The sequence below is a fragment of the Dipodomys ordii genome, unplaced genomic scaffold (assembly GCF_000151885.1).
Source record: "Dipodomys ordii isolate 6190 unplaced genomic scaffold, Dord_2.0 Scaffold55, whole genome shotgun sequence".
Taxonomy (NCBI): Eukaryota; Metazoa; Chordata; class Mammalia; order Rodentia; family Heteromyidae; genus Dipodomys; species Dipodomys ordii.
Genome location: NW_012267271.1, coordinates 273,889 through 297,802, shown reverse-complemented (window position 1 = coordinate 297,802; position 23,914 = coordinate 273,889). Strand labels below are relative to the sequence as shown.

General features: G+C 37.5%; 1 protein-coding gene across 1 annotated transcript in view; it reads left to right on the top strand.

The window, feature by feature from the left end:
- The window catches only part of Rc3h2 (ring finger and CCCH-type domains 2), a 62,296-nt gene that overhangs the window by 13,775 nt on the left and 24,607 nt on the right, over positions 1 to 23,914 (top strand). The window contains exons 4-9 of the mRNA XM_013021379.1: positions 36 to 269; positions 9,798 to 9,973; positions 13,604 to 13,804; positions 14,744 to 14,876; positions 14,982 to 15,100; positions 17,366 to 17,478. Coding sequence (XP_012876833.1) covers positions 36 to 269; positions 9,798 to 9,973; positions 13,604 to 13,804; positions 14,744 to 14,876; positions 14,982 to 15,100; positions 17,366 to 17,478 — 976 coding nt within the window. The remainder of the gene's footprint in view (positions 1 to 35; positions 270 to 9,797; positions 9,974 to 13,603; positions 13,805 to 14,743; positions 14,877 to 14,981; positions 15,101 to 17,365; positions 17,479 to 23,914) is intronic.

The window sequence follows — 23,914 nt, the reverse complement described above, 5'->3', positions numbered from 1 at the left end:
TTAATTGAAAAACATTTGTTTCTCTTTTCTTAAAGGTGTAGCTAGTTTGAACCAGAGTGCACTGAGTCGACCAATGCAAAGGAAACTAGTGACACTTGTGAACTGTCAACTGGTGGAGGAAGAAGGTCGTGTCAGAGCCATGCGAGCAGCCCGTTCACTTGGAGAAAGAACTGTAACAGAACTGATATTACAGCATCAGAACCCTCAGCAATTGTCTGCCAATCTATGGGCTGCTGTCAGGGCTCGAGGATGCCAGTTTCTAGGGCCAGGTAAAATAGATTGCCATCTTAGATTTTTCATTGGTTAACAGGTATTAAGGATGCCAGTTTGTCAAGCTAAGTTAAGATCCCAACACTTAACTCATCATTATTTACACATACATATATAGCTAAAGATAAAATCAATTTTTGTTAATTATTGAGCCACATCCCCCAATCCTCAATTTTTGTTAATCATAATCTTATTATAGGCAGTGATTTAGTGTTTTAGTACACATTTCTTATTTTATCCTCAGCTATGACTGAAAGGGAACCTAACTCTAATTTTACAAATAGAAAACTGAGCTAGAAATAGGTCTAAGGTTATACAGTGAAGTAAACTTCTATTTGGGAAAGCATTAGTGTTTCACCTCTTTGATTTAGACTGTACTTTGAGTATAATTTAACTATATGAAGGAAACATTGTTATAAGTTGGATTGAGACAACTGGATGGGCATTTGGAAAAGTATTTGGTTGTATTCTTTATATCCTACCATCACTCCCTAAATTACAAATAGATCCGAAGTACTTAGAATATTAATAATGTAATTTTTTTAAAAAGATGAATTCTTTGATAACTTGGGAATAGGGAACACATTTTTGAACTGAAAAATCCAGAAGCAGTAAGAGGGAAAAAATATGTATTTGAATGTATAATTTTGTGTTTAGCCTTTATCACAAAGTAGAAAAAGTTACAGACTAGGAAAAATATAGCTAATTATAAGGTGCTTTAAAAATTCAAAAGATGGGGACTGGGAAGGTGGCTCAGCAGTAGAACACTTACCTTGCATGCATGAGGCCCTGGGTTCGATTCCTCAGCACCACATAAGCAAAAAGAAAAAAGCCGGAAGTGGCAGTGTGGCTGAAGTGGTAGAGCACTAGCTTTGAGCCGAAGAGCTGAGGGACAAGCGCCCAGGACCAGAGTTCAGGCCCCACAACCGGACCCCCCAAAAAAAAATTTCAGAAGAGCCAGGCACCTGTGTTCACACCTGTACTCCTTAGCTACTCAGGAAGGTGAGATCTAAGGATCTCCGTTCAAAGTCTGCCTTGGCAGGAAAGTCTGTGAGACTCTTTATCTCCAATAAACCACAGTGAAACCAGATGTGGTGCTGTGCCTCAAGTAATAGAACACTTGCCTTGAAGCGCTGTGGGACAGCGTCCAGGCTCAGAGGTCAAGCTCCACGACCCACCAAAAAAAGAAAAAAAAATTCAGAAAAAAACTGAGCTCTGTGGCTAGTGCTCATTGTAATCCATTGCTATTCAGGAGGTAGAGATCATAAGGATATTGGTTCAAGACCAGCCTAGGGCAAAATGTTAGCCAGACTTTCAGCCATCAATTTGGACATGATGGAGCACATGTGTGATTCAAGTTATGTCAGAGGAATATGTAGGAGGATCATAGTCTGAGACTGACCCCAGGAAAAAACATGAGCCTATTGAAAATATAAAGCTAAACGAGCTGGAGTATGACTTATATGGAGAGTTCCTGTCTAGTAAGCATGAGACCATGGGTTAAAACCCCAGTTCCATAAAAAACAACAACAAAAAAAATTTGTTTCAAAAGACCCAGCGATCTAACCTGAGTAATTGACAAAAGATGCTGTTAACAGTTGAAAAGTTATAAAAATGACCTTAAAAATATGTTACTTACTTGTTCATACTAGAAGAAATATACACTGAAAAATAGTACTTAAATGTGATTTCTTGTCTGTTAAATTGGCAAAATCCAAGTTGCATTGTATTCTGTGACTTTATATTCTGTACTTGATACAGCATTCATAGGAATGAAGCAAGCATATAAACTTAAAGAACAACATCTCGCAAAATCAAAATCACCTCTGTAGTTTAAATTAATCACATATTTACATTAATGCCAATATTTCCCTTCTTTTTTTTCCTTTCCTCTCTCCTCTTTTGTTCTCTTCTGTAATACTACATATTTGTGAACTTACTATACTGGAGGATGAGATAAGGAAGATCAGAATTTAAGGCCAGCTTGAGAGTTCAAAGACAGCCTGGTTCTCACACCAAAACCTTAGACCACATTCCTCCTCTATACACAAAACAAAAAGATACAAGTAATAAATCACATAATAATAATAAATAACAACCTTACCATCTTAAATTTGAATTCTCAATATTAGTACAGCCTCATTTATTTTTCTCTTTCTAAAACAATGGTAATTTCCTAGGTCTGTCCCTTCAAAATCTTAGAAGCAATAAATACTCAAAGCCCATGTAGACTGTGAGCTTTAATAAATACTATTATCTACTAAAAGGAAGCAGATAAATGTCTTATTCTAGCTCTAAAGTATGAATGTAAAAGATAAGCCTTGGAATTCTTGTGTTGGAAGCAAAAAAATATATCAAAGACTAATAAAATCTTGTCAAAAAGACAGAATTAAACTTGTAACTCCTCACTGGATAAAAGTAGGATAATTTGCCAGGCATCAGTGACTCATGTCTGTAATCTTAGCTACTCAGGAGCCTGAGATCTGGGGATTGCAGTTTGGAGCTAGCCTAGGCAGGACATGAGAGTTATGCCCAATAAACGACTCAGAAAAAGCTGGAAGTGGTGCTGCACCTCCAGGAGGTAGTGTGTTAGCCTTGAGCACAAAGAGACTCAGCACCCAGGCTGAGTTCAAGCTCTAAGACCAGCCAAAAAAAAAAAAGTGAGACAACTTTAAATATCAAAAAGAATGACACAGGGCTGGGAAGGTGGCTCAGTGGTGGAGTGCTTGCCTTGCATGCATGAGGCCCTGGGTTCGATTCCTCAGCACCACATAAGCAGAAAAAGCTGGAAGTGGGGCTGATGCTCAAGTGGTAGAGTGCTAGCCTTCAGCTGAAGAGCTGAGGGACAGCGCCCAGGCCCAGCTTTCAGGCCCCACAACCAAAAAAAAAAAAAAAAAAAAGATACAATAAATCAAAGTGTACACAATTGTAAAAATCTGTGAGTCTAAAATTATAGTGTAGAAAGTAATTGGTTGTCTTAGATGGTTGCTAGGGGCACTAATGGAATATTTAGAAAATTAAAAACTGAATTTGGAAAAAAGCCAGGCATTTTTGTCCTGCTTTTCCTACATAAGCTATTTCAAGACAGTTCTGTTATATTGAATGAAATTTCCTTTATAGCAGAATTTCAGCTAACAAATGTAGAAAGAAATTGATAAAATTAGAAAAGCCAGCTAAGGTGTTGGTTGCTCATGCAATTAATCCTAGCTACTCAGGAGGCTATGATTTGAGGATCATGATTCAAAGCCATCCCAGGCAGAAAGGTCCATGAGACTCCTATCTCCAGTTGAACACCAAGAAATGCTGAAAGTGGAGCTGTGGTTCATGTTGTACAGCATATAGTCTTGAGCACATAAGCTCAGGGACAACTCCCTAGGCCCTGACTTCAAGCACGAGGATTCACACACACACACACACACACACACACACACACACAATTAGAAAAGACACTTGTGACAATGAAAGACTTAATGGATGTAGGCAAAAAAAATCAGTAGTTTAAAACCATTAGATAGAAGATTATTGGGAAATGTATGGAATCTAGGTGAAGCCTGAAATTACTGATCGGGCTTAACATTTACTAAAAGTGAAAGGCTAAACCAGACGTTGATGTATCTTCCCATATGATACATAGAATAAGTAGCATATTATCCAAAAACAAAACAAGTCAAAAAAAAAAAACAACAACTCAGTTTAAATCTAATGAAGCCTCTAGTTTACCTAAAATAAAAGGAGTTAAACATATTTTAAAATATAATTATCCAAATAAAAAATGAAAATAATTCTTTTAAAAAATGATTGCTTCTTCAACAAATCAATGGAGTTTGCTGGTCCCCCCCCTTTTTTTGTGCCCACTCTGGGGCTTGAACTCAGGGTTCAGACATTGTGTGCTCAAGGTTGGCAATCTACCACTTGATCCACAGCTTGACTTTTAGCTTTTTGGTAGTTAATTGGAGACAAGAGTGTCACAGACTTTCCTGGCCCAGGCTGGCTTTGAACTGTGATCCTCAGTTCTCAGCCTCCTGACTAACTAGGATTACAGATGTGAGGCATTAGTGCCTACCTAAACTTTCTTTTAAGCCAGAATAGAGTCATAGGAAACTTAGAGACTTTTAGCCTAAAGATATCTCAACTGAAAACAATATATATAAACTTGGTTTGTATACTTAAAACAACTATAAAAAGGTACTTTTGAGACAGTGGGAAAATATGATTAGATGACATGAGAATACATTTTTTTTGGGGGGGGGCCAGTCGTGGAGCCTGAACTCTGGGCCTGGGCGCTGTCCCTCAGCTCTTCAGCTCAAGGCTAGTGTTCTACCACTTGAGTCACAGGGCCACTTCCGGATTTTTTCTTTTTGCTTATGTGGTGCTGAGGAATCGAACCCAGGGCCTCATGTATGCAAGGCAAGCTCTTTACCACTGAGCCACCTTCCTAGCCCAAGAATACATATTGAGCAATGTAAAATAAGCCCTTCTTATTCACTAGTTTATTAGGTGCAATTTGGCCATGTGTGGTTTCTACAAATAAATAAAAATAAATTTCTGAACTATCCAAGCACCAGTGGATCACACCTACAATCCTATATGCTCAGGAGAATGAGCTCCAGAGGATTGAAGTCTGCAGCCAGTCAGGGCAGAAAACATCTGAGAAACTCCCATCTCCTAAAATAACATGTAAAAACCTGTCTGGAAATGTGGCTCAATTTGTATAGCATCATTTGAGCAAGCAAGCAAGCAAATGAGTACAAGTTCCTGGGCAAAAAATAAAATAAAATTGAAAAACTAGTTTTAAAATTCTGTGCATATCCACATGCATGTGCATGTACATCTCAGTTGAAACAGAAGCTTTCAGTCCATTATGGTTACTTGTGTTTCAGTTGTGATATGTGGAATGCTTCCTTACTGTTTTGGGGTTTTTTGTTTGTTTTTTGTTTTGTTTTCTTTTTGGTGCCTGTCCTGAGGCTTGAACTCAGGGCCTGGGCACTGTTCCTCAGTTTTTCCACTCAAGGTTGCTACTCTCACACTTGAGCCACAGCTCTACTTTGGCTTTCTTGTGGTTAAATGGAAATAAGAATTGTACAGACACACCTTCCCAGGCTGGCTTCAAACCTTGATCCAGATCTCTGCTTTCTCCATAGCTAGGATTACAGATATGAGTCACCAAGACCTGGCTGCTTCCTTGTTTTTAATTTTGTGAAAATATTACTCCCCCACAGTATGATACCCCAAAACTAAAGCACAAAGGGCACATAAAATGCTTAAGTGAAAAAATTTTAGATTTTTGGAAAGGCAGCACTTGTGGAAGTGGATAGTAGAGTATAGGAATAGTAATTAAGCATCCACAGTGCAGTAGTAAACAGCATTCATCCTGAGTAGTCAGTCACAGTTTCTCCTTCTGGATGGTCTCCTTGCAGCCCTATAATTGCAGATACTGAGAGTCTGCCATAATGCAGTATGTTGTCTAGGACTTACTTCAAAACACTCAAGCCAAAATAACAAGTAGAGTGAGTAAGAAATAGATGAAAGCTGGGCACTAGTGGCTCACGCCTGTAATCCTAGCTACTCAGGAGGTTGAGATCTGAGGATTGCAGTTCAAAGCCAGCCTGGACAGGAAAGTCCATGAAACTCTTATCTCCAATTAACCACCAGAAAACTGGAAGTGGTGTTGTGGCTTAAGTGGTAGAGTACTCACCTTGAGCTGAAGAGCTCAGGGACAGTGCCCAGGCCCAGAGTTCAAGCCCCACGACCAACAACAACAACAACATCAAAAGAAATAGATGAAACCTTTCTAACAACAGCTGTTAGGGATCCATGTTATTCTACTTTTGTATATGTTCAAAATTTTTCATAATATAAAGATAAACCTAATACTATTTCAAAATTTCTACTTTGTATATTTAATGTTGCCTTTTGGTATTTGCTCATGTTTACTTACCTTGAGAAACACTAGATTAGATATCAGATCTTCTTTATTCTACTTTTTAATGGACAAAAGATTTTACCTCTATAAAAGATATACACTGGTCAAGAAAACTATGAACATATGATGAATGTCTTTAGTTATAAGGAAAGTGTAAATCAGATCCCCAGTGAGAGACTGAAGAGGGTTTGGCGGCACAGCTCAGCAATAGAGTCTTTGCCTAATATGTACTATGCTCTGGCATCACTCCACAGCACCACAAAAGCTGAAAAATAAGCTACAGTGAGAAACAATAGTAACTTCTTACACATAATCCCACAGTTTCACTCATTGGCACATACCCAAAGGAGTAGTGGACCCAAATGTTTATGGCAACCTTATATATGGTAGTTAAAATGTAAAAAAGCCAGACATAGTAGCATAGATCTGTAATTCCAGCTCTCAGAAGGCTGAGGCAGGAGGATGAGTTTGGGTGTTTATAGCTAGACCTTCTAGTGCTAGGATTACAGGTATGTACAACTACACTTAGCCTGTAGTGTTCGTTTTTTCCATTCTAGCTGTACTTTTGTCTTCCTTGATGTTGATATTCTTGGAAAATACAGATCATTTGTTTCATTGAATAAAGTTAAAAGAATCAACTCAGTTCTGTCATTCAACTTTTAAGTGGATTAATAAAATATATCCATAAACAATATTATTTAGCCATCAGCCAGGCTCTGGTGGTGCATAGTTGTAATCCTAGCTAGTTAAAAGTATGAGATTTATTGTGGTTTGAAGTCCATTCAAGCAGAAAAGTCTAGAAGACTCACCACTTGACCAGCAAAAATGCCCAAGTGAAGGTGTGTATTACTGGTAAAGTACCAGTGGTTGAGCAGTTTGCAAAAGGCAAGTGAAAATGAAAGCCCTTAAGTCCAAGCCCCACTACAGACACAGGAAAAAAAAAATACGATTCTGACGTAAAAAGGAATGGAAGACTATGAGTATACTTGTGAATTAACTTTGAAAATACCATCTCAAGTGAAGGAAACCTGATAGTAGATGAGTGGTTGCCAAAAGATTGGGTAAAGAGAGGGTGCAAGAAATGACAGCTTGATGACTGGAGTTGTCTTTGTAGTAACAAAAATGCCTTTAAACTAGATACAGTTGATGATATATACATTAGGAATATATTAGGAAGTAAATTTTGCACTTTTCTATTTTCCAGTGCTGGGTATGGAACTCTACCACTGAGCTGCATCCCCAATTCTGAACTCTTTAAAATATTTTGTGGGGGGGGATTTTTGTTGGTTATAGGGTTTGAACTTGGGGCCTAGGCACTGTCCCTAAGCTTTTTCGCTTAAGGCTAGCACTCTACCACTTTTAGCCACAGTACCACTTCCAGTTTTCTGGTGGTTAATTGGAGATAAGTCTTGTGGAGTTTCCCACCAGGGTGGCTTTGAACTGTGATCCTCAGATCTTAGCCTCTTGAGTAGCTGGGATAACAGGTATGAGCTACTAGTGCCCAGCTAAAATTGTTGATTTTTTTAATTGTAAAAATAGTGTACAGAGGGGTTACAGTTACAAGAATAAGGTAATGAGTACATTTCCTATAGAGCATTGTTACCTCCTCCTTTGTTTTTCCCCTACCCACTCTTCCCTCCCCAACACTCCTTCCTCCCCTCCCAAGTTGTAAAGTTCATTTTCTACATAGTGTCTTGTACATCTCATTGTTACAGTGGGTCAACCTGTATCCTTGTTTCAGCATTTTGTTATTTCCCTTCCCCTCCCCAAATTAGAAAAATGTATATACAAGATGCAGGGCACTGACATCAAATACGGTGAAAACAGGGGTTATACCGTGGAGGAAGAACATATAAGAGAAACAAAAAAAATCACATACATTTTAGATATATTAAAAACAATAGCAAGAAAGAAAAAACAAGTGTGTCCCTATCTTGGGGTTCATTTCACTTGTCATATGCACATAGCTTTTGACCTTTTGTGCTTGTCCTCGACTTATACTAGTTATTGCAAATAAGGGAAACTATGGGACCTATGTTTCTTTGGACCTGGCTTACTTTACTTAATATAATTTTTTCCAAGTCTTTCCATTTCCTAACAAATGGGGCAATGTCATGGAGGCATAGAATTCCATTGTATACATATACCACATAAAATAGTTAATAGTTAATTTTATGTGAATGTTTATCTTAACTTTTTAAAGTCCTTGGTTCTATCCCTAATTTTGCTAACTAGTTATGCTATCTTATTCACTTTTCTAGATTCTGCATGAGTTCTCAGCTCTAAAATTGTTTTGATTGATAATCATATATTTGACTTTCATATTGAAGTGCTAGCAAATTTTGACTGAAAAGTTACAGAAGTGATGCAGAAAATTTCCTTGTTTACCTACCTTCACCAGTTTTAAGTATTTTGCCATATTATTCTCTCTTTTCTGAACCATTTGAGGACAACTTGCATTATTTTAAGAACTTTACCCTCATCCAGTACTTCAGTATGTCTCCTATAAACAAGGATACTTTGTTATGTGGTAACAATATATTGGCCAAATTAAAAACTTTGACATAGACACAGTAATATAATTTATAGATTCTAACTTTTGCCTCACATTATTTTAGGGCAACTTCTAATATAAAATATATTCTAAAATCAATTTATAAATTTGTCATGATACTTTTTAGTGTTCTTTTTACTTATTTGTTTTTTGATAGAAGTTCTCTATGTAGCCCAGATCCGACCTCAAACCCACAATCTTCCTACTTCAGTCTTCTAGGTGCTAGAATTACTGGCATGTGCTACCATATCTGATCTTCAGTGTTCCTTTGTTTGGAACCGTTCCTTAGCCTCTCTTTGCTCTCTGGGTATTGATGTTCTTGAACAAGAGCCAGTTATTTTGTAATTTTTTTTAATTTAGATTTGCTTGCTGTTAATACTTTCTTTATATATTGCATTCAGAGGCTAATATCACTTTTAAATTACACGTGAAATATTTTCTGAAAATAACCATTTTATGCATAAGCCTGTTGTCCTTTGCATACTGTTATTATCTAAGTATTTTTGTGTTTTGTGAGTTATTTTTTCCCTATAACATTGTCATTATCTAATTGATTATTATATACCTACAGAACATATATTACTAAAGTTCTGTTTGGATATTTAGTAGAAAGTATATTTTCTTTTGCTTGATTACTTTTTTTTTTTTTGGTGGTCATGGGGCTTCACCTCTGGACCTGGATGCTGTTCCTGAGCTCTTTAGCTCAAGGTTAGCTCTCTACCACTTGAGCCACAGCACTGTTTCCAATTTTCTGGTGGTTAATTGGAGATAAGAGTCTCATAGACTTTCCTGCCCAGGCTGGCTTTGAACAGTGAACCTCAGATCTCAGCCTCCTAAGTAGCTAGGATTACAGGTGTGAGCCACTAGTACCTGTCCTTGATTACTTTTTAGATAAACTACATTTGGTTTGTGTGATACTGGCTTTTTGGCTAATTTAATACAGATTGTAGGTAACTGATCATTTTAAACCAATATTCAAAGATGCCTTTGACAGGCATGCTCTGCACAATAACGAACTCTTTTTTTTTTTTTTTTTTTTACTATTTCTAGCTATGCAAGAAGAGGCCTTGAAGTTGGTGTTGCTGGCATTAGAAGATGGTTCTGCCCTCTCAAGGAAAGTTCTGGTACTTTTTGTTGTGCAAAGACTAGAACCAAGATTTCCTCAGGCATCAAAAACAAGTATTGGTCATGTTGTGCAACTACTGTATCGAGCTTCTTGTTTTAAGGTAAGCATTAAGCAACTGTCCATGCCTGTACTGGAGACAGAGGCTTCCTAGTATTTATTACTATCTAATGGTTTCAGAAATGCATGTTTATAAAATATATGTTTACAAAAGTAGGAATCTTTTTTTTCCCTCTGCATTAATTCCATCTGTGATTCCAGTTACCTATAGGTTTCAGTAATATAAAACAGAATTAGTTTTGAGTCAGGCACTGGTGGCTCATGCCTGGAATCCAAGCTTCTCCGGAGGCTGAGATCTGAGCGCTGTGCTTCAAAACCAGCCTGATCAGGAAAGTCTTTGAGACTCTCATCTCTAATTGACCACCAGAAAAACTGGAAGCGGAGCTGTGGCTCAACGTGATAGAGTCTTCAGCAAAAAACTCAAGGACAGTGCCAGGCCCTGAATTTAAGCCCTACAACTGACCACAAAAAACAAATAGTTTTGATAAGTTTTGGACTTTTACTAGGAAACGTTGTAAAAGTGAACTAAGAAGCCTATTCATCTACATCTGTTATCCTAAAAGGTAGTCAAAAATTACACTGTAAATTTCATAAGAGTAGGTGAGCTTTGTAATACTATTTTTATCTCTTCTATAGAGAAATCTGAGAAGGGCCTCAAAGGGATGACAGGAAAGTAAAGTTGAGATTGTGTCAGTCTGTATTCAGTGTGGATTTTTGGTTTGGTAGAAAGGGCAAGATATTTTCAATTGTAATACCATTGTCAAGTAAACCATTTGCAGTTAAATTTACTGTGAATAAGAAAACAGCTTGTATCCTTATAGTTTCAGTATATTATAAGAATGTAAGTTATTAGGTAAATCTGGAGAAAGGGTTAGACTTGAAAATACAGAGACCTTTTACCTGCTGTGAAAATAAAACAAAGTAGAAACCAAAGTATATTAAGTTTATTTTGATCATTAGATCCAAGAATAAAAACGGTATAGATAAAAAAGATTTTTTTGACTGGGCTCCAGTGGCTCACATCTGTAATCCTAGCTGCTCAAGAGGCTGAGATCTGAGGATCCTGGTTCGAAGCCAACCCAGGCAGAAAAGTTCCCATGAAACTCTTACCTCCAATTAACTACTCAAAAACCAGAAGTGGCACTGTGGCACAAAGTGGTAGAGTGATAGCCTTGGGCAAAAAGAGCTCAGAGACAGCACCCAAGCCCTGATCAGGTTCAAGCCCCACTACCAACAACAACAACAAAAAAGACACGCAAAAAAGATTTTCTTGGCAGATGATGTAAAAGGGTTTAAATTAATTTATATAATTCAACTAACTAGACTTGGCCACTCTGTCTGATAGTCATAGTGCTGGATTTCATGTCTTTAGGGAAGCAACAAGTTACAGAGATTATTTAGTATACTGAAGTAACAACCTTGGTGTTCATGTTCATACTCTGTAAAATTGAGATTTTGACTTTTTTATATTGGTATTATTCTGATTTGTGGCTTATGGTTCTCATATATCTATCACTGCTACTGATGAGCTGCTATCTGAAGAATACTAGCTTAGAAAGTTATTTCAATTTTATTTCTCATTTCATCCTCATTGGTCTGTAGTTCAAAATTGTAAAGCATAGTGTATGGATGAGTAAAATAATATCATACAGACTTATCTACCAAAAGTCCTCAGTTAAGCAAACTCATTATTGTCCCAGGACCTTTCTCATCTTTATCAGCTTAGAGACCTGAATTTTGTGGGTACATACAGAAGATCCTTCTTTGAAGATCAAGATTAGTCTAACCAAGATAACATATAACACATAATTTTATTAATTTGTAATGAGAAATGTATTTTATTCATTTATTTATTTTGGTATTAAGGTTTTGAACTCAGAATCCCTCTTACTAGGTAGGTACTCTACTACTTGAGCCATACTCCCAGTCTAAGAAATGCAATTTTTAAGTGCATTGAATTTTTTATGGTGGTAGATATTTTCCTATAAAGAGTATCAAACCTTTGCCTCCTGATCATGGAGTGAGGAAAAAAAGGAAATTAATAATGTCAGTATTTAGTGTAGTGATTCGCAACTGAAGACACATTACAGAATCATTGGTGGAACTGTTAAAAAGTATGTATACTTGGGCTGGGAAGGTGGCTCAGTGGTAGAGTGCTTGCATGCATGAGGCCCTAGGTTCGATTCCTCAGCACCACATAAACAAAAAAAGTGGGAAGTGCCACTGTGTCTCAAGTGGTAGAGCACTAGCCTTAAGCTGAAGAGCTGAGGGAGAGTGCCCAGGCCCAGAGTTCCGGCCACACGAATGGCAATTTAAAAATAAAGGATCCTTAAGTTCTATCCCCAGGAATTCTGACTGAGTTTTATCTGAAACGAGACTTGAACATTGACATATACTTTTTAATTAGGTGGTCTTTGAATCCAGGATTTCTCATAAACTAATGCTGTGTCTTTGTGTCTCTCAAAGCTTCATAAATGATAGCGTTTTGGGTGTGTTTTTTTTGTTTTTTTTGTTTTTGTTTTTGCCACCTAGGGAGCATTCAGTGCCCTACATTGTGTTTAAATGTGTTAATAGGATCAGGATGTGGCTCAAGTAGTAGAGGGCTTGTCTTAACAGGGGAGTTGAATCCAAAGTGAGACAATATTATCTCCAATTAACTACCAGAAAAGTGGCACTGTGGTAAAGTGGTGGTTTTGAGCAGAAGAGCTCAGGGACAGCTCCAGGGCCCGGAGTTCAAGCCCCATGACTGAGTCTCACAGACTTACCAAGGCTGGCTTTGAACCACAATCCTCATATTTCAGCCTCCTTAGTAGCTAGGATTACAAGTATGAGCCACCCACACCTGGCTTGGCTAGGTTTCTTGTTTATCTTTGTCTTTACTGCTACCCATGTGGTGTTTTTTAAAATATAAATCTGAGCTAGGCACTGATGGCTCAGGCCTAGCTACTATGGCTGAGATCTTAGGATCACAGTTCAAAGCTAGCCTGGGCAGAAAATCTGTGAGACTCTTATCTCCAATAAACTACTCAGAAAAGGCTGAAAGTGGCCCTGTGGCTCAAGTGGTAGAATGCTAGTATTGAGCACAAAGATATTCAGATACCACTCCAGGGCTGGCAGGAAAATACAAAAGCAAAAATTATACATCTGATCATATTGGTTCAGTACTTAAAAGTACTGAGAAGCTTTTCATTCCCTTTAGGATAATATGTAAATTTTGTACCATAATATACAAGGCCCTCTATGAATTTTTTCTTTTCTTTTTTTTTTGGGGGGGGGTGGTCCGGTCGTGGGGCCTGAACTCTGGGCCTGGGCACTGACCCTCAGCTCTTCAGCTCAAGGCTAGCGCTCTACCACTTGAGCCACAGCGTGAACTAGTTAGATTTAATTGCCTGTCCTCTGTTACCTTAAGTAGTGCTTTAAGTTTTTGCTTGTGAGTCTCTTTCCTTTCACCTGCTGATGAATTAATTGAAGACAAACACTATATTTAGTTATATAAGTTCTGTTTTGTTCAAAAAGTGGTTTGTGGTAAGGATATTTTCTTACTTTCTGTCTTAATTTGTGGTGTTTTATATGTAGTATGCTTTATCACTCCCCTTTGAAAGTAAATTAGCTGGTTGGGGAGAGAAACAGCAGAACAATTCAGATCAGTTTTTATTTTCTTCTAATTTTTTAGGTTACCAAAAGGGATGAAGATTCTTCCCTAATGCAGCTAAAGGAGGAATTTCGGAGTTATGAGGCATTGCGCAGAGAACATGATGCCCAAATTGTTCATATTGCTATGGAAGCAGGACTCCGTATTTCACCTGAGCAGTGGTCTTCGCTTCTGTATGGTGACTTGGCTCATAAATCACACATGCAGTCTATCATTGATAAGGTTTGTAAAATTAGAAATATTATGCCATTGTTTTTATATTGAAGAGTATTGGAATACAGATGTCCCTTTACTTAACAACCAAGTATAATCAATTAATTTGAAAATCCATCTAGTAAATATAAGCTACTCAGCATCATATCTTATTGTCATTGTACACTGGAGGGTGTTTTTTGTTTACCTCATGATCATGTGGCTGAGAGCTGTTGATTGCTGCTAGTGCCCAGCATTGTGAGAGAATATTGTACTGTGTAGGAATTCCATCCTACTGTATATGTATTCCTTTTGCATCTTGTAAAGTTGGAAACTCTTTAAAGTAAAACAATTGTTAAGTAATATATATGTTCTAAAAGGAGAAATCTGTGTTTTTAAAAGTCAAGCTCTTTCAACACATTTTTGTTTTTATTACTTTGTAACTTTGAAAATAGAGGGGCTGGGAAGGTGGCTCAGTGGTAGAGCGCTCACCTTGCATGCTTAAGGCCCTGGGTTTGATTCCTCAGCACCACATAAGCAGAAATAAAAAAGCCGGAAGTGGCGCTGTGGCTCAAGTGGTAGAGTGCTAGCCTTGAGCTGAAGAGCTGAGGGACAGCACCCAGACCAAGAGTTCAGGCCCCACAACTGGACCCCCCCCCAAAAAAAGAAAGAAAATAGAATAATAGAAAGTAGTAGGGAAACAAATACAAGATATTAGCATGAATGTAGCTAGGCTTACAGAACCTCAAATTTGCCTACAGTCTGACCTCAGAAAGTTACTGTTTTCTAAGTGTCTAATGATGAATTTCATAGGGCAGATTCTGAGATGAAAATTGAATTCATCATTGAAACTCCAATTATGAAATCTGAAGACACTTGAAGACATATTAACTGATTGATGGGAAGCATATGAATATAGGTTGTCATAACAACCAGAGTAAAATAACCATTCTCTCTTCTGTTTGTTAGCTGCAATCTCCAGAGTCATTTGCAAAAAGTGTCCAGGAATTGACAATTGTCTTGCAACGAACAGGTGACCCGGCTAACTTAAATAGACTGAGGCCTCATTTAGAGCTTCTAGCAAACATAGACCCTAATCCAGGTATATAAAAAAGTTCTCCATTACTTAGACTTTGTCTATCTTTGAGGTAAATAACAAGAGAGAATTACTGGTAACACATTATCTGCTCCCCTCCCTTAATTTTAGATGCTGTTTCACCAACTTGGGAGCAGCTAGAAAATGCAATGGTAGCTGTTAAAACAGTGGTTCATGGTCTTGTAGACTTCATACAGAATTATAGTAGAAAAGGCCATGAGACACCTCAGGTAAGTTTATTTATTGCACCTCAGTTGCTGTTATCAGAGCTTTATGCTGAGCATCCCAACAGTCTGTTTTGTGACTCTTATATGTCATAAGACTATTTTTGTTTATTTTATGTGCATGTGATGTTAGAGATCAAAACTGAGGCTTTAAAGCAAAGTCAAAGTTCAGCAAAATAAACACCAGGAATTGAGTACTTGGTGGGATAGAGGGGAAAAAGGCAGATGAATGAGGAGAAGAGGGGGAGAATGCAGTCAAGGATTTAATGTATAGCCTAAAAAAATTAAGGAAAGTAAGGGTTAGAGGGTGGGTTGGGAAAGATGCGTGAGAATGTTGAAAGGGGTGACATTGATCAAGATGCATTGTATTTATAAACTTTGTTAAATGGCAATTTCTTTGTACAACTACTCAAAGATAATGATTTTAGAAACAAAGCTTTAAGCATGCTAGGCTAGGTCTCAAACTGAGTTACACCTCTTGCCTTCTTATCCCCAGCCCCTTTTTATGATTGTCTCTGATCTTTAGGGAGTAATTCCATTTATAGTGTAGCATTACCATTTTGTACTACATAGAGAATTTAGACAGTCTTGGATATGAATTTGCTGAATTACAAACCTATTTGGACCAAGCATTATTCATCATTTTTTTCCACTTTATCCAGTTCTTTCTTTTTACTGTAGAAAACTTGGGAGATTTTTTTTTTCCTATTACTATCTCCAGAGTGCATTTTTCTTTATAAAATGTATGGAATTTGAATTCTTATTATATTTTCAGTGCACTTGAGAGAAAGTCAAAATAGGATACTGTGTTTTGGGGGCTGGGAAGGTGGCTCAGTGGTAGTGCTTGCCTTGCATGCATGACGCCCTGGGTTTGATTCCTCAGTACCACATAAACAGAAAAAGCTGGAAGTGGCGCTGTGGCTTGAGCTAAAGAGCTGAGGGACAGCTCCCAGGCCCAGAGTTTAGGCCTCACAACCGACAAAAAAAAAAGGATACTGTGTTTTAATGATCAATTTTATTTATTCAGTTGTTAGGAGCCACTTCCCATGTGTAGTATTTTACATATTTTATTTCTAATACTTAGAATAACCTGCAAGGTAATTGTTCTCAAGCTGCAACTTAAAGAAGTTAAAGACGAAAAAAAAAAAAAAAAGTTAAAGACGGCGCTGGTGGCTCATGCCTGTAATCCTAGTTACTCAGGAGGCTGAGATTTGAGGATCACTGTGCCAGCATGCATAGACAGGAAAGTCTGTGAGATGCTTTATCTCCAATAAACCACTCAGAAAACCAGAAGTGGCGCTGTGACTCAAGTGGTAGAGCACTAACCTTGAACTGAAGAGCTGAGGGATAGCATCTAGGCCCAGAGTTCAAGCCCCATGACCGACAAAAAAAAATAAAAGTTAAATAACACACCCAAGGTTATGACAACAGTAACTGACAAAGTTGACCTGCTCTATTATCTTTTTACTCTTCTATCTTTATTTGATTAGAAGACATTACAATATTCATCTATCAACTGAATATTAAATGTTTTCATATTACTGAGATCACAAAAACAATAATGACATCTTTGATGCAAATTATAATTGTTGTGATTTTTTTTGTTGTTGTTGTTGGTTGTGGGGCTTGAACTGTGGGCCTGGGCCCTGTCTCTCAGCTCTTCAGCTCAAGGCTAGCGCTCTACCACTTGAGCCACAGCACCACTTCCAGCCTTTTCTTATGTGTTACTGAGGAATCAAACCATGCTCATGCATGAAAGATAAGCACTGTACCACTGAGCCACCTTCCCAGCCCTGTGATGAATTTATCTTTTGTCTCAGTGTAGCAAAATATAAAATTATTCCTACACCTATGGATAGAATTTTGCTTCCATGTTAACTAATGAAGTGTTAAGTTTCACTTTCAAGGAAATTATATCTTACATTTTCTGGAAAAGGTTAAGTGAGCAAAGCTTATTGATTTTTTTTAAATGTTTTTTAACTTACTTGATTTTACCATAACTTTAAGATAGCAGTAATTTAGAGAGAAAAAAATCTTAACCTTTTCTAGAATTGCTTTATCTGAAAGATAAACTAGTTTTTATGGTTTCTAAAATACTACCTGTTCGACTACAAAACTCAGCAAGAAAAAATGGAATGGTATTTGTTTTAGCATAAGAATCACTTGTCTAATGTGAAAAAAAATTAAGGGGATTATTATAAGTTCTGACATTCCTAGAATGAATAACTATATTCTTTGCATTTCACACACATTGAATATTTTTGTTTGTAGCCTCAGCCAAATAGCAAATATAAGACTAGCATGTGCCGAGATTTGCGACAGCAAGGAGGTTGTCCACGAGGAACAAATTGTACATTTGCCCATTCTCAGGAAGAGCTTGAAAAGTAAGTTCTGAGAATTCTTTTGTTTAAGTTTAATTTCTGGTTATTGTGAGACTGTCACATAGTCTTTAAGTTTTTCAGTGTTTTCAAAGATACAAATAAGTTCACTTTCTAGATTCTTTTTTTTTTTTGGTCGGTCGTGGGGCTTGAACTCTGGGCTTGGGTGCTATCCCTTAGCTCTTCAGCTCAAGGCGAGCACTCTACCACTTGAGCTACAGTGCCACTTCCGGTTTTCTGGTGGTTTATTGGAGATAAGAGTTTCACTGACTTTCCTCGCTGGACTGGCTTTGAACCGCGATCCTCAGATCTCAGCCTCCTGAGTAACTAGGATTACAGGCATGAGCCACCGGCGCCCGACTTCTAGATTCTTTCCATTATAAAATCACCTTTTCTTTTGAAACTTTGAGGATTAATGTGGGTAGAATATTAATATAAATGAGTTAGAACATTATTCAAGGATCATAGTGCTAGCAGCATTTTTTTTAGCTAGAATCTATACTTCTGCCTTTGTAGAAAGAAAATATTCCTATTTGCTTTTACCTTACTTGCTCAGGTCATTTAAACATATTAGCAAAATAGGCAAAATGCTAAAGCCATATACATTTTCTTTTTATGGCTTTTGGTCTTATAAGTTTTTTTTTCTGCTTTCCCTTTTTATTTATGAATAGTCCCTAGTTCTATGTCCTTTTACTCCAGACATAAAGTAAATAGATATAGGCTGTACTATTTATGTTCAGTTAACCAAAATTTTGTTCATCAAAACTTCACCAATAAAATGATCCTCATCTTTCTATTATACAACTGATGTGTATCAGTTCTTAGTGGTGTCTCCATTTTGGTTTTAGATACTTTACAGCTAAGCTAATTTTCTACTCACATGTTTCTTCCCCTTTCTTCCACTTTTCTGTCTACTCTGTTCAACTAGTTATACCAACCATGTAATAAGAATATTCTTTGTAAGTTATCTTCAGTTTTTCCTGCCTTCTCACCAAGTTTTGCCAATTGAGCTTCCTATATATTTCTCACTTTTTTCCATCCACACAGTACAAGCTATTAACTCCTTTTTTGTGTGTTCATGTGAGTCCTGGGGCTTGAACTCAGGGCAAGGGTGCTATCTCTGAGCTTTTTTCCTCAAGGCTAGCACTCTACCTCTTGAGCCACAGTTCTACTTGTCTTTTTGTTGGTTAATTGGAGGTAAGTAGCTCACTGACTTTCCTGCCTGTGATCAAATGATGATCGTTTTGAGTATATAGTCTTACGACATTAGCTACTAGCACACAGCACTCAACTCTTTAATGTACTTACATCTGATGTTGCCCACCTCCTCATTCCTTTCTCACAAATCTTTGAATGTACAGATCTATGTATATTACTCCACAATATCTGTATTTAATAGTTTCTTATTGTCCTGTAGATAAAAGATGCAAAATCAGACCTATAAATTTCCAGCATTTTCTAATGTATGTCTTAGTTCACAACATACCTTGATTAAACTCTTTATTCAACCCATACCAATCTTCTGTCAGTTCCTAGAATGCACTGTGCTCCTACATTCCTCAGATCTTTCATTTACTGCTATTCCTTCTAGCCTTGTCTTGAGGGCTTTTCCTTTACCTTCCATATCTCTCACTTCTTCAAAGGGATCTCTTCACTGCTTCATACCAACTAGTTGCTGCTTAGTCATTTATCACAATTTTAATTAATTAAAAATGTCTTTCAGAGTTTTCTGTGAAGTCCAAATATATATTTTTTTACTTTATGGGCAGTATGATTTCTGTTATAAGTACTCTACTCTGTCATTGTTCCCAGAAATATTGGACATAGACAATGTAGAGGATAGGCATAGTTATAAACTTTATTTTGAAGAATAAGCAACTTTGGCTTATGCGACGTAGTTATTTATTTCTGATCTATTTCTTGTCTGCCTTGCTAAAGTGTAAGCTTGACAGACTATATCTCGTTTATCACTATCTCCTTTCCTTTATCATTAGCAGTGAACCCTGCATATAGCAAAGAATGAAAGAGTGTGAGTATGTAAGTGCAGGAAAAAAGATCACTAATATGCTTCTCTTCTCATATTTTTCCCTTACTTAAAGATCCTAGAAAGGCTATAGGAGACCTGAGGGGGAAAAAGAAAATTCTATTAGCATACAGTCTAATTCTGTATACAGAATTTCATATCATAATCATTTTTGAGATTCTAGGAGATTTATTCAGTATATCTATATGTGAAATTGAGGTTTTTTTTTAGCTAAAACTTTCCTTTTTCCTTTTGCTATTTTTGGAATTTTAAAATATAATTTTATTATTACTAAGGTATCATACTAGAGGATTTACCATTTCATAAGCTAGATAATGAATGCAATTCTTTTTGATAATGTCACCCCTTCCTTTACTTTTTCCCTATTTTCCCCCCTTCCATCCTACCTACAAGTTGCATAGTTCATTTTCCTCATAGTGTATATTGAATGCCATGACTATATTTCACTCTTCTTTCCCTCTATTTCTGTGTCCTCCCCCACCACTGAAAAGACAAAATAAATAACAACAAAAACAAAAAAATAACCAACAACCAAAAGAAAACCCGTTTCCATTTCCTGAAATTTGTTTCAGAAAACAGTATTTTAAATGTTCACAGGAATTATACCTTTGGATTCCTCCCCTAACAATGTCCTCCTTTAGTCTGACTTTGTGTGAATTCCTAGAGTCCTGTATAAGTTATCATGTACAGTTGCATTTTATATCTACCTTTCTCATATGAGAGAAAACATGAGCAATTTATGACTCTGAGCTTGGCTTACCTCACTTAACATGATTTGTTCTAGATCCATCTGTTTCCTTGTAAATAACATAATATTTTTCATTCTAATCATTTTCATCTTCTAAAAGTTGGTGTCTCGGTTATAAGGATCTGATCTAAATCTTATTCTCAGACCTAACTATCTTTTAGATAAGATTGGGCTTATTGATTTGTTCTAAGGCAGGTTCAGTTGACTACTGTATGATTTTATTTTATTCTTCTTTCCTCTTCTACATGTGGTTCACTCTTTCTTGTGTGTTTTTCTGTTTCTTCTTTATTTGGAGTGTTTCTAATCAAACTTAGATATTATCTTCCCTCTGCAGACTTCCCTGATTTCCTCAGGCAGTATTAGTTGCTTCTTTCACTCTGCTGGCATACCTCTTGCCTTAGTCCATTATATGCTACTAGAGCAGAATTCCACAGACTAGGTAATTTATAATGAAAATTTATTTGGCTCACAATTCTAGAAGCTGGGAAGTCCAAGACTGAGAGGGCATAGCAGAAGGAAAATGTTTTCATATTTGTATATGAAGTATTTTGATCATATCACCCCCTTCAACCTCCTTTCTCCTCCTTTCTTGTCCTTCCCCCACCTGCTGGTTTCCACCCACTTGAATTCTGGGCATGGGCACTGGTCCCGATCTTTTGCACTCCAGGCTAGTACTCTACCACCTGAGTCACAGCTCCACTTCTGACAATTTTTTTGGAGTTTGGTGGAGATAAAAGTCTCATGGATGGGGGGGAGGGGGGAGGCTGGGAAGGGATGGGAAGGGTAAACAAAGGAGGAGGCTGCAATGCTTGGTAAGAAATGTACGCATTATCCTGCCCATGCAATTGTAACCCCTCTGTACAGTATGTTCACAAATAAAATAAAATAAAATTAAAAAAAAAAGTCTCATGGAAACTGGGTGCTGGTGGCTCACGCCTGTAAGCCTAGCTACTCAGGAGGCTGAGATCTGAGGATCAAAGTTTAAAGCTAGCCGTGGCAAGAACAACCGTGAGACTCTTATCTCCAATAAACCACTAGAAAACCAGAAGTGGCACTGTGGTTTAAGCGGTAGAGCACTCGCCTTGAGCTGAAGAGCACAGGGATAGCTCCCAAGCCCAGAGTTCAAGCCCCATGACCGACAAAAAAAAAAAAGTCTCATGGACTTTACTGCCTTGGCTCACATTATATTATGTTCCAGATACAGAAAGGAACATAGAAAAACAGAATCCCTGATACAGAAAGGAACATAGAAAGGCAGCATCTCTGTTCACACAGCACTATCACTGAAATAAAAGCAGTGAACATAAAGCAAATAGAAAGCATATCTGGTGGTGATGGATTCTGGGAAGAAAAATAATACAGAGGAACAAGAAAAAAATGATGGGGGAAGGGGAAATATTTTAGGTAGGATATTCAAGGAAGGAATGTAAGATGACATTTAAGCAGATACCTGCATGAAGTGGTGGTTCATAAGAAAGATAATTATGGGAATGAAGTCTTTAAGAAAAAAAATAGCTTGGGAAGTTGCCCTAGGTACTAGAGGATATGTTTAGAGATTCAGGGAAGTTAGTGGAATTGGTGATAGAAAGAATTCTCTGATTTTTATATATTTTCTCTGTTAAATGGGAAGCTATATCAATTCTGGGGGAGTAGACTGGAGAGGACAGGGATGTTAGAGCTGGGAAAATAAACTTAATTATGAAATATATTAATGAATTGGTTGGCCATATAAAATAATTGTTTGTAATTTTGAAAAAATAAGTCTATATGCAGCATGATTGTACCATTTTTCCTCCATTAAAATTTAGCTGTTTGGGAATAGCATGGAGTAAATGATATATTGGGTTGGAATTTATCAAATGACTTCTGAGGGAATAAAACCAGTTACGATATTTACAAGGGAGGTACTAATACTGGAGAGTGGATTCTAAGTTGAGTGAGGAAGTAAAAGTACTTGAGAGACCTTATGAATGATTTTAAAAGTATATGGAATAATTGACTATTTCAAGTTTGAGGTCTAGATTTTAAGTCCAGGTATTTAATTATAAGAGACCACTATGGGGGCTGGGAAGGTGGCTCAGTGGTAGAGTGCTTGCCTTGCATGCATGAGGCCCTGGGTTCGATTCCTCAGCACCACATTAGCAAAGAGAAAAACGCCAGAAGTGGCGCTGTGGCTCAAGTGGTAGAGCGCTAGCCTTGAGCTGAAGAGCTGAGGGACAGCACCCAGGCCCAGAGTTCAGGCTCCACGACCGGTCCCAAAAAAAAAAAAAAAGAGACCACTATATACCCTTCTCACTTTGCCTCATTTGGCTAAGGTTTTTTTTTTTGTTGGTGGTGGTGGTAGTGGCGCTTGAACTCTGGGCTTGGGTGCTGTCCCTCCACTCTTCATCTCAAGGCGAGTGCTCTACCGCTTGAACTATAGTGCCACTTCCAGTTTTCTAGTGGCTTTTGAAGAGATAAGAGTCTCACAGACTTTCCTGCCCGGGCTGGCTTTGAACCGTGATCCTCAGATCTCAGCCTCCTGAGTAATAGCTATGATTACAGGCATGAGCCACTGGTGCCCAGCTGTTTGGTTTTTTGCCAGTCCTGGGGCCTGAGCATTGTCGCTGAGCTGGTTTTTGCTCAAGGCTAGCACTATGCCACTTGAGCTGCAGTACCACTGAGGCTTCATGCATGCTAGGCAAGCACCTCTGCCACTAAGCCACATTCCCAGCCCATGAATAAGGTTTGTTGTTTTTTTTTCAACTTCTCCTAATTCCTCTGTTTTGAGAGGACATCAAACAAAACCTTGTTTATTGCTTGTTTTACTAACAACCAAAATAGTAAGAAATCTGAGATTTTTCCCTTTGAGGATGGAAAGCAAGAAGCAGCTGGGTATTTTGTATGAAAACTTTGAAGAAGAACGTAGAATAGGTTTCAGAGAACATGTTAAAGGAAGCACATAGATCACTGGCCCTCTTAATGCCATCAAACTGATTCTCTCAAATATAGGTCTACCCATGAAGCCCTGGGTTACATTCCTCAATACCACATATAGAAAAAGCCAGAAGTGGCTCTGTGGCTCAAGTGGTAGAGTGCTAGCCTTGAACAAAAGAAGCTCAGGGACAGTGCCCAGGCCTTGAGTTCAAGCCCCAGGACTGGTTAATAATAACAATAACAACAAGAATAATAATAATAAAGTAGTAATTTTTGGTTTCTTGTGCCAAACATCAAAACTCATCATCTCCAGATTTGGAGGAATCTGTTTATTTCAAACTTCATTTTCTATTATTCCATCTTTATCCACTCCAACGTAGAAGCATTTATTTTTTCTTGGCACTTTAGTGTGTAGGTTTATATTGAATAATGTAGCTGTTGATAGTTACTGAAGGAAAAATACGAAAGCATTGCTTATTACCAACATTTCATATTTATTTGCCATGTTTATATATAACATTAATATCTGGTTAATTTAAGCATAGAGATGACCCCAATATATGTAGTCTTCTGTCTATGTAACTTTTCACCACTTAAAATCAGGAAATTAGGCCAGGTTCACTCATATAATACTAACTACTCAGTAGGTTAAGATCTGAGGATTTGAAGCCAGCATGGGCAGAAAAGTCCTTGAAACTCTTATCTCTAATTAATCACCAAAAGTCCAAAAGTGG